The 12256-nt window shown below is 43.0% G+C and overlaps 1 protein-coding gene across 1 annotated transcript in view; it reads right to left on the bottom strand.

Moving 5' to 3' along the window:
• Positions 1 to 12256, bottom strand: part of SNX25 (sorting nexin 25) — a 268761-nt gene that overhangs the window by 78329 nt on the left and 178176 nt on the right. Inside the window, exon 11 of the mRNA XM_088447009.1 lies at positions 8377 to 8508. Within this exon, the coding sequence (XP_088303135.1) occupies positions 8377 to 8508 (132 nt within the window). The remainder of the gene's footprint in view (positions 1 to 8376; positions 8509 to 12256) is intronic.

Below are 12256 nucleotides of genomic sequence, written 5' to 3'. Positions count from 1 at the left end.
TAATTATCTATAGAAATGTCTGCTGCGTATGTTGTGCAGGTAATGCTGCTATAATTATCTATAGAAATGTCTGCTGCCTGTGTTGTGCAGGTAGTGCTGCTATTATCATCTATATAGAAATGTCTGCTGCCCATGTTGTGCAGGTAGTGCTGCTATAATTATCTATAGATATGTTTGCTGCCAATGTTGTGCAGATAGTGCTGCTGTCATTATCTATAGAAATGTCTGCTGCCTATGTTGTGCAGATAGTGCTGCTGTCATTATGTATAGAAATGTTTGCTGCCTTATGTTGTGCAGGTAGTGCTGCTATTATCATCTATATAGAAATGTCTGCTGCCTGTGTTGTGCAGGTAGTGCTGCTATAATTATCTATAGAAATGTCTGCTGCCAATGTTGTACAGGTAGTGCTGCTATATCTATAGAAATGTCTGCTGCCTATGTTGTACAGGTAGTGGTGCTATAATTATCTATAGAAATGTCTGCTGCGTATGTTGTGCAGGTAATGCTGCTATAATTATCTATAGAAATGTCTGCTGCCTGTGTTGTGCAGGTAGTGCTGCTATTATCATCTATATAGAAATGTCTGCTGCCTATGTTGTACAGGTAGTGCTGCTATAATTATCTAAAGAAATGTCTGCTCCCAATGTTGTACAGGTAGTGCTGCTATATCTATAGAAATGTCTGCTGCCTATGTTGTACAGGTAGTGGTGCTATAATTATCTATAGAAATGTCTGCTGCGTATGTTGTGCAGGTAATGCTGCTATAATTATCTATAGAAATGTCTGCTGCCTGTGTTGTGCAGGTAGTGCTGCTATTATCATCTATATAGAAATGTCTGCTGCCTATGTTGTGCAGGTAGTGCTGCTATAATTATCTATAGATATGTTTGCTGCCAATGTTGTGCAGATAGTGCTGCTGTCATTATCTATAGAAATGTCTGCTGCCTATGTTGTGCAGATAGTGCTGCTGTCATTATGTATAGAAATGTTTGCTGCCTTATGTTGTGCAGGTAGTGCTGCTATTATCATCTATATAGAAATGTCTGCTGCCTGTGTTGTGCAGGTAGTGCTGCTATAATTATCTATAGAAATGTATGCTGCCAATGTTGTACAGGTAGTGCTGCTATAATTATCTATAGAAATGTCTGCTGCCTATGTTGTGCAGGTAGTGCTGCTATATCTATAGAAATGTGTGCTGCCTATGTTGTACAGGTAGTGCTGCTATAATTATCTAAAGAAATGTCTGCTCCCAATGTTGTACAGGTAGTGCTGCTATATCTATAGAAATGTCTGCTGCCTATGTTGTACAGGTAGTGGTGCTATAATTATCTACAGAAATGTCTGCTGCGTATGTTGTGCAGGTAATGCTGCTATAATTATCTATAGAAATGTCTGCTGCCTGTGTTGTGCAGGTAGTGCTGCTATTATCATCTATATAGAAATGTCTGCTGCCTATGTTGTGCAGGTAGTGCTGCTATAATTATCTATAGATATGTTTGCTGCCAATGTTGTGCAGATAGTGCTGCTGTCATTATCTATAGTTATGTTTGCTGCCAATGTTGTGCAGATAGTGCTGCTGTCATTATCTATAGAAATGTCTGCTGCCTATGTTGTGCAGATAGTGCTGCTGTCATTATCTATAGAAATGTTTGCTGCCTTATGTTGTGCAGGTAGTGCTGCTATTATCATCTATATAGAAATGTCTGCTGCCTGTGTTGTGCAGGTAGTGCTGCTATAATTATCTATAGAAATGTCTGCTGCCAATGTTGTACAGGTAGTGCTGCTATAATTATCTATAGAAATGTCTGCTGCCTATGTTGTGCAGGTAGTGCTGCTATATCTATAGAAATGTCTGCTGCCTATGTTGTACAGGTAGTGCTGCTATAATTATCTATAGAAATGTCTGCTGCCTATGTTGTGCAGGTAGTGCTGCTATAATTATCTATATACTGTATATGCCTGCTGCCAGTGTTGTACAGGTAGTGCTCCTATAATTATCTATAGAAATGTCTGCTGCCTATGTTGTGCAGGTAGTGCTGCTATATCTATAGAAGTGTCTGCTGCCTATGTTGTGCAGGTAGTGCTGCTATATCTATAGAAATGTCTGCTCCAAATGTTGTACAGGTACTGCTGCTATAATTATCTATAGAAATGTCTGCTGCCTATGTTGTGCAGGTAGTGCTGCTATATCTATAGAAATGTCTGCTCCCTATGTTGTGCAGGTAGTGCTGCTATAATTATCTATAGAAATGTCTGCTCCCAATGTTGTACAGGTAGTGGTGCTATAATTATCTATAGAAATGTCTGCTCCCAATGTTGTACAGGTAGTGGTGCTATAATTATCTATAGAAATGTCTGCTGCCTATGTTGTGCGGGTAGTGCTGCTATATCTATAGAAATGTCTGCGGCCTATGTTGTACAGGTAGTGGTGCTATAATTATCTATAGAAATGTCTGCTCCCAATGTTGTACAGGTAGTGCTGCTATAATTATCTATAGAAATGTCTGCTCCCAATGTTGTACAGGTAGTGGTGCTATAATTATCTATAGAAATGTCTGCTGCCTATGTTGTACAGGTAGTGCTGCTATAATTATCTATATACTGTATATGCCTGCTGCCAGTGTTGTACAGGTAGTGCTGCTATAATTATCTATAGAAATGTCTGCTGCCTATGTTGTGCAGGTAGTGCTGCTATATCTATAGAAGTGTCTGCTGCCTATGTTGTGCAGGTAGTGCTGCTATATCTATAGAAATGTCTGCTGCCAGTGTTGTACAGGTAGTGCTGCTATAATTATCTATAGAAATGTCTGCTGTCCATGTTGTGTAGGTAGTGCTGCTGTATCTATAGAAGTGTCTGCTGCCTATGTTGTGCAGGTAGTGCTGCTATAATTATCTATAGAAATGTCTGCTGCCTATGTTGTTCAGGTAGTGCTGCTATAATTATCTATAGAAATGTCTGCTGCCTATGTTGTACAGGTAGTGCTGCTATAATTATCTATAGAAATGTCTGCTGCCTATGTTGTGCAGGTAGTGCTGCTATATCTATAGAAATGTCTGCTGCCTATGTTGTACAGGTAGTGCTGCTATAATTATCTATAGAAATGTCTGCTGCCTATGTTGTGCAGGTAGTGCTGCTATAATTATCTATAGAAATGTCTGCTCCCAATGTTGTACAGGTAGTGCTGCTATAATTATCTATAGAAATGTCTGCTGCCTATGTTGTACAGGTAGTGCTGCTATAATTATCTATAGAAATGTCTGCTGCCAATGTTGTGCAGGTAGTGCTGCTATATCTATAGAAATGTCTGCTGCCTATGTTGTGCAGGTAGTGCTGCTATAATTATCTATATACTGTATATGCCTGCTGCCAGTGTTGTACAGGTAGTGCTCCTATAATTATCTATAGAAATGTCTGCTGCCTATGTTGTGCAGGTAGTGCTGCTATATCTATAGAAGTGTCTGCTGCCTATGTTGTGCAGGTAGTGCTGCTATATCTATAGAAATGTCTGCTCCCAATGTTGTACAGGTACTGCTGCTATAATTATCTATAGAAATGTCTGCTGCCTATGTTGTGCAGGTAGTGCTGCTATATCTATAGAAATGTCTGCTCCCAATGTTGTACAGGTACTGCTGCTATAATTATCTATAGAAATGTCTGCTGCCTATGTTGTGCGGGTAGTGCTGCTATATCTATAGAAATGTCTGCTGCCTATGTTGTGCAGGTAGTGCTGCTATATCTATAGAAATGTCTGCTGCCAGTGTTGTACAGGTAGTGCTGCTATAATTATCTATAGAAATGTCTGCTGTCCATGTTGTGTAGGTAGTGCTGCTGTATCTATAGAAGTGTCTGCTGCCTATGTTGTGCAGGTAGTGCTGCTATAATTATCTATAGAAATGTCTGCTGCCTATGTTGTTCAAGTAGTGCTGCTATAATTATCTATAGAAATGTCTGCTGCCTATGTTGTACAGGTAGTGCTGCTATAATTATCTATAGAAATGTCTGCTGCCTATGTTGTGCAGGTAGTGCTGCTATATCTATAGAAATGTCTGCTGCCTATGTTGTACAGGTAGTGCTGCTATAATTATCTATAGAAATGTCTGCTGCCTATGTTGTGCAGGTAGTGCTGCTATAATTATCTATAGAAATGTCTGCTCCCAATGTTGTACAGGTAGTGCTGCTATAATTATCTATAGAAATGTCTGCTGCCTATGTTGTACAGGTAGTGCTGCTATAATTATCTATAGAAATGTCTGCTGCCAATGTTGTGCAGGTAGTGCTGCTATATCTATAGAAATGTCTGCTGCCTATGTTGTGCAAGTAGTGCTGCTATAATTATCTATATACTGTATATGCCTGCTGCCAGTGTTGTACAGGTAGTGCTCCTATAATTATCTATAGAAATGTCTGCTGCCTATGTTGTGCAGGTAGTGCTGCTATATCTATAGAAGTGTCTGCTGCCTATGTTGTGCAGGTAGTGCTGCTATAATTATCTATAGAAATGTCTGCTGCCTATGTTGTGCAGGTAGTGCTGCTATATCTATAGAAGTGTCTGCTGCCTATGTTGTGCAGGTAGTGTGCTGCTATATCTATAGAAATGTCTGCTCCCAATGTTGTACAGGTAGTGGTGCTATAATTATCTATAGAAATGTCTGCTCCCAATGTTGTACAGGTAGTGGTGCTATAATTATCTATAGAAATGTCTGCTGCCTATGTTGTGCAGGTAGTGCTGCTATAATTATCTAAAGAAATGTCTGCTCCCAATGTTGTACAGGTAGTGGTGCTATAATTATCTATAGAAATGTCTGCTGCCTATGTTGTGCGGGTAGTGCTGCTATATCTATAGAAATGTCTGCTGCCTATGTTGTACAGGTAGTGGTGCTATAATTATCTGTAGAAATGTCTGCTCCCAATGTTGTACAGGTACTGCTGCTATAATTATCTATAGAAATGTCTGCTCCCAATGTTGTACAGGTAGTGGTGCTATAATTATCTATAGAAATGTCTGCTGCCTATGTTGTGCAGGTAGTGCTGCTATATCTATAGAAATGTCTGCTGCCTATGTTGTACAGGTAGTGCTGCTATAATTATCTATAGAAATGTCTGCTGCCTATGTTGTGCAGGTAGTGCTGCTATATCTATAGAAATGTCTGCTGCCTATGTTGTACAGGTAGTGGTGCTATAATTATCTATAGAAATGTCTGCTGCCTATGTTGTGCAGGTAATGCTGCTATAATTATCTATAGAAATGTCTGCTGCGTATGTTGTGCAGGTAGTGCTGCTATAATTATCTATAGAAATGTCTGCTGCCAATGTTGTGCAGGTAGTGCTGCTATAATTATCTATAGAAATGTTTGCTGCCAATGTTGTGCAGATAGTGCTGCTGTCATTATCTATAGAAATGTCTGCTGCCTATGTTGTGCAGATAGTGCTGCTGTCATTATCTATAGAAATGTCTGCTCCCAATGTTGTGCAGGTAGTGCTGCTATTATCATCTATATAGAAATGTCTGCTGCCTGTGTTGTGCAGATAGTGCTGCTATAATTATCTATAGAAATGTCTGCTGCCTTATGTTGGGCAGGTAGTGCTGCTATTATCTATATAGAAATGTTTGCTGCCTGTGTTGTGCAGGTAGTGCTGCTATAATTATCTATATACTGTATATGCCTGCTGCCAGTGTTGTACAGGTAATGCTGCTATAATTATCTATAGACATGTCTGCTGCCTATGTTGTGCAGGTAGTGCTGCTATTATTATCTATATAGATATGTTTGCTGCCAATGTTGTGCAGGTAGTGCTGCTATAATTATTTACAGTATATCAGTGGTTCTCAAACTCAGGCCCTGATTCAGAGCCGGATGCTCTGACAGAGCGCTCGCTCTGAATCAGGGCCGTCCCTCCTCCTTTTTGGAGCGGCCTCCTGACCGCTCACATAGCTGTGGGTGACCAAAATGATGGTCGCGATGGTCAAGACTATCGCGCTTGCGACGAGACCCTGCGGTAGGGTCTCGCTGCAGCAGGCCCTGGAGTGCTTTTGGCTCTATCAGAGCCAAAAGCACTCCCACTGACATCACTAGTGATGTCAGTGGGGCCGGCCCCAGACGGTAGGCATTCCCATGGGAACGCCTCCGTCTGGGCAGCCACGCCCCCTGCACACCCACCAAAGGGGACCTGCTGTCATCACCATCGACAGCACGCCCCCTTTGGTGCGAGACCCATAACGACGGCTTGGCCGTCGTTATTCGGGTCTCGCGCATGCGTACGACGGAGCCACCTCCGGGTCTGTATCAGGCCCTCAGTCCTCTAAGCACTCTAAAAGGTGGGTACACACCTAACAGATATATCTGCAGATCGAGTGATCTGCAGATGATAGTCGTTCATACACACTCAACGGCCATCATCTGCTTGTGCCCTCGGGTCCCGCAGCCGGGACCCGTCGGCCGGTGGGCGGGTCGGGGGTCTGCCGACCACCTGTACACACCTGCAGACATATCTGTCCATCGGCTGTGCAGCCAATGCGATATGTCGGTGAACAACGACGTTCACCGACATATCGTGGGCACACACTGGCTGACGTGCAGCAGATATATTGCAGTGCAGGTTTTTAAGATATCCATGGCCGAGCAGAGATGGGTAATAAAAACTTGTGAGATATTAATTAAGTCACCTACCTGTGCTCAAGCATGGATAACTTTAAAACCTGGATTGTTATGGTGCCTTGAGGACAGTTTGACAGTCTGATTTACATAAATATCTACTACCTATGTTGTGCAGGTAGTGCTGGTATCGTTAGCTATAGAAAGGATTACTGATGCCCAAAAAGGTATACGTTCAGTATGTCAACATAAGAATGTTGACATGGTCTGAATGTCAACACGACAGAATGCCAACATTGTGGATGTCTAAATGAGAATGTCGACAGCCAAGCGCTTAAGGTGCTGCCTGCTGATATTTACTATGTCGATAGTCTGGTAGTGTCGACATGTTAAATGTCCACCTCCCTTTCATGTCTACAATCTTAATGTCAACAAATTGTACCACACCCTCAACTTAAAATACAATGTTGAACTTCCATGTGGTGCAGCAATGCTGTGATGAAAGCTCCACGTCCTGTGCTGATCCCCTCAGCTCTAATGGCGGGTGCTGGAGGGAAGTGTTAGTGCCACCACTTAGCATATGATATGGCCTGTCATACGCAGAGAGAGCAGCATGAACCGTGCAGCCTTTAGGAAGAAGGACCAGTGGAGGACAGGATAATCGTATTGCATGTTAGTACAACTTTCCATATGATTATAACTCAGAGAAGCTCTGCAGATCAGGTAAATGCTCTAACCAGACAGAGCGATTATCCAATCTGTGTGCTCCCAGTAAACCATTAGCAATATTTAGCTCAGTGTGTGATATCTTCAACGGGATCGGGAGGTCAGGGATCAGAATTTTTAAATAGAACATAAAATCTAGAGCCCCCGATCCGACCATTACAGGAGTATTTGAAGCTGTTAATCAGTAAACACTCCTTTAACGCTACTGCATACATACTATACAATTATACGTTACACTCCTGTAATGCTCCTGCATACACACTATACAATTATACGTTACATTCCTGTAATGCTCCTGCACACACACTATACAATTATACGTTACACTCCTGTAATGCTCCTGCACACACACTATACAATTATACGTTACACTCCTGTAATGCTCCTGCATACACACTATACAATTATACGTTACACTCCTGTAATGCTCCTGCATACATACTATACAATTATACGTTACACTCTTGTAATGCTCCTGCATACACACTATACAATTATACTTTACACTCCAGTAATACTCCTGCATACACACTATACAATTATACTTTACACTCCAGTAATACTCCTGCATACACACTATACAATTATACGTTACACTCCTGTAATGCTCCTGCATACACACTATACAATTATACGTTACACTCCTGTAATACTCCTGCATACACACTATACAATTATACATTATACTCCTGTAATGCTCCTGCATACACACTATACAATTATACGTTACACTCCTGTAATGCTCCTGCATACACACTATACAATTATATGTTACACTCTTCCAATGCTCCTGCATACACACTATACAATTATATGTTACACTCTTCCAATGCTACTGCATACACACTATACAATTATCAGGCCGATTAAACAAATTTCGGCTGAACTGCCAGATAATTGTATATAGTGTGTACCCAGTTTAAGTTTAAAGCAGACTGAAATGCACTGCACATTTTAAGAAATATTGATTAGTATTGCCATATAATGTTTTTACCCAGTGACTAACCGTGGCCATCTAGATGCACAATTACAGCACTGGCAACACACGTGGCTTACCTCACTAATGTTGATAAGTGCCCGCCACATGCCTAGGTTCTCACACCAAACATCTGTCCGAGAAATGTGGAGATCAAGATCACTCTGCTCTTTCTCCATCAGAGCAATTTCATCCTTCAGCTTCAAAATAATCTAGAATGGAAAAGATAAATATAGTTTATACCCAAAAGAAATCTAAATTTACAGACTGTGCCCGGTGAAGTCCTGTAATGTTTCTTTATTTAGTAATGCACACATGTGAGACAGCCACTATTTAAAAGCAGTGACAACTGTCCCACATTTGCTGTTCATGTCCTAAGTAATCCATTATTTGGCACAAGATCTGTGAACATATTCTCACCATCACCTGCTGTAGGTCACCCTCCCCTCCAAACTCTCCTTTCACCTCCCTCATTGGGCCTACCCCTAAACACACTTAGGCTGGGTACATACTATACTATGTGTACCCAGCCCGACATCTTCAGTGACGGCATCGGGAAGTGTATAAACACTTGCCGATGCGGGCAGCGACAGCGATGGTAATGCTACATTCGGCAGCATGGCCCTTGCTAAAGACATCCCCAGTCAGTCCTGCATGTAGAGCCGATGGAGGATATCGCTGATGACGCACGGGAGCGTGCATAGTCAGCGACATAGTGGTTACATACTAGACAATGCGCCCGATATGAAGCTCCGATCCACCGGATCAGACAACAAATTGTGTAGTGTTTACCCAGCATCAGAAACTCATTAACCATACACTCACTGCCACCCAGTATCTGAATACCTCCCATTGTGAAACCAGACCCTCCCACATTCTCCGCCCTTATTAAGAAAGTATGGGTTGTAAATAAACTGGAGCACACAACCAGTATCCTTCATGATCTCCCTAACATATTTCAAGGTGTTTAGTGTCTATGGGCTTAACAAACATGAAAACCCCTTTCCTTTATTCCCTTGCCAATCCCACCATGCCTCCCCCTCCCTCCCCATTCCTGGTACAAGGACTTTAGCACTTTGATCAATGCTGTGATCAGAAAGCCAATAACACACATGTCAAACTGCATTTCGATACATTTGTACATTATGTAGTTTATATCCTGGGATGCAGGATGTCAGCTCTCAGAATGCCAGCGCCATAATCCAGGTGCCGACATCTCGACAGTAAGTAGTGGGATTAGGGAGACGGTTGGGGTTAGGATTAGGCACTAGGTAGAGGGTTAGGCACTAGGGGGGGGAAGATTAGGTTTAGGGTGCAGGGAAGGAGGATTAGGTTTAGGAGTAGGGGAAGGGTTAAGATCAGTGGAGGCTCCAGGGGTGGGGCTGTAGCGCAGTTCAAAATTCAAATAGGGGAGCCACACCAACTGCCAGTGAGTCCCCCCCCGCGCCCCCCGTACTGCTGATCTGGCTGCAACCCTCCCGGAAGGAGCAGCCAGAAAGTCGGCAGGTATGATTATAACAGACATTACACTACTGCAGCAATCTGCTCACCAGCCTCATACTGGATACATAGGGTAGCACTATCTAGCAGTGTAACTCACTACTGTATCTCTACTTTGCTGTTGAAAAAATCTTGTAGGCACTTTAGTCATGTACAGTACCATTCACCAGCAAATGCAAAACCTTTGTCAGCTATTGTTCCTTTACCAAAAGGTATTAGCCCCTAAACACTTAAAATGTGCCTGTATTATCCAAATTGGCAGTGCTCCTGCACACCTCTGAGCTGAAGAGACAGAAGATAACTAGTTAGCTTCACAAGTGTGTGCCAGTCATCTTCTGCTCCCAGGACGACTCTGACGCTCTGCGGGGAAGTGGCCTCCTAGGGGCGATGGGGAAAGAGAGTGGTGAGGGTTCTAGCTGCACAAAATGAGGGCAGCAGCTTTGGGCTGAAAGGAAAATCCAATCCTCCCACATACCCTACCAAGTGAGAAGCTACTCAAACTGGGCAGCACAGTTCATGTAATGGTTAGATTTACTGCCTCACAGCACTGAGGTCATGGGTGCAATTCCCGGCACAGCCCTAACTGTGTGGAGTTTGTATATTCTCCCTTTATGTGCATGGGTTCCCTTCGGGCACTCCCACTATCCAAACATATACTGGTAGGTTAATTGGCTCCTCACAGAAATTAACCCTAGTGTATAAGTTTTTGTGCATGTGGTAGGGAATGTAACAGATTGTAAGCTACACTGGGCCAGGGACAAATGTAAATGGCCAAACTGTCTCTATAAATGCTGTGGTATATGGTTATACTATATAATTAACTGGAAATGATAACTCCTCTTCCCTCCCACTTTGAACCTGCTTCCCCAGGGACTAATGGTGCATACACACGATCAGATTTTTCCTTCAGATATGAACGATAACGATTTAAAAATCGTTCAGTCGTTCATATCTGAAGGAAAATCGTTCATATCCGACATGCCTGAACGATGGACGATCAACGATGCGCGTTCCCGTTTGTCAGATAACGATATCTGACATCTGATGGGTTTGCAGTCAGACTTGGACGATTCCATTCATTTTAATGCAGTCAAAAATCGTTCAAATCGTTCAAAACTTTGGTAAAATCGTTCAAATCGTTCAGATCGTTTAATCGTTCAATCATTCATCTGACAAATCTGACAAGTCTGACAAATCTGACCGTGTGTACGCTCCATAATGGTGCATACACACGATCAGATTTTTTCTTCAGATATGGACGATAACGATTTAAAAATCGTTCAGTCGTTCATATCTGAAGGAAAATCGTTCATATCTGACATGCCTGAACGATGGACGATCAACGATGCGCGTTCCCGTTAGTCAGATAACGATATCTGACATCTGATGGGTTTGCAGTCAGACTTGGACGATTCCATTCATTTTAATGCAGTCAAAAATCGTTCAATCGTTCAAATCGTCCAAATCGTTTAATCGTTCAGTCGTTCATCTGACAAATCTGACAAGTCTGACAAATCTGACCGTGTGTACGCTGCTGCTATTTTCCATTCTATGCGAATCTGATCTGCACTAACAAGCTGACCATTTTTTAACCATTTAAGGTGCTGTGAATTAAAGTGAACTTTTCAGTATGCGTTAATTCAGTAGATCGTGGATTTGAGTATTAATTAATTTTCTCCATTGTTTACTTTTTATGTATTTTTATAATGTATGTTTGTAAGTAATATTAAGTATTATACCTCTGTCCAGCGCTCTCCCTAATTATTTTATAAAAGTAAACTATGGTTTACGTTATATAGTGCGAATATTAATGTAATGTGTAGGTGACGGGCAGGCCCAGCGACAGGGTGGGGGGACTAAGGGGACACCCGTACCATGTGACCGAGGTCCAGAGGTGCCCCGGGGACCGGACGGGAACAAAATGGGATTGCAGACTCTGTTACAGCCGGTGGGCCCCATAGCCACCACTTAGCCCCAGCTCAGAGTCTGGCCCGGGCAGCGCTGGGCTGTTCCAGGTGGCTCAGCTGCAGCCCGGGCCTCACCTTTAAGTGAGCAACGCGGCGGCGTGACATCATTGGTCACGTCGCCGCCAGGGCCGTAACTAGCACAGATCGCAAGGCAGGGGTGGGCGCCGGCTTACTAGAGCAGCTCCTCACTGATCTCTGGAAGGATTACCCCTTCTGTCCTTCCTCCTTCTCCTAACTGACTCAGCCTCCTCCGGTCCCTCTTACTTACCCTTCAGGAGGCAATGTGCTCAGCCATGAGGGAGCAGCCCCTGCACAGTGTCCTCCTACTCTCTTGTAACGCTACAGGTACTGCGACCCTCTGCTCGCAGATCCTGCTCTTATGGCTGCCAGCCATGGTCCGCTACTGCACCAATGTGCTGCCGAGTCCCCGCCCCCTCTCCCCTGCAGCAGTCGGCGTGTGAGGAGAGGACAGCACCCAGTGCAGGCAAAGGTA

This window comes from Taudactylus pleione, unplaced genomic scaffold (genome assembly GCF_031769625.1).
Source record: "Taudactylus pleione unplaced genomic scaffold, aTauple2 ptg000408l, whole genome shotgun sequence".
NCBI classification, from domain to species: Eukaryota; Metazoa; Chordata; class Amphibia; order Anura; family Myobatrachidae; genus Taudactylus; species Taudactylus pleione.
This window is presented reverse-complemented; position numbering and strand designations above follow the sequence as displayed.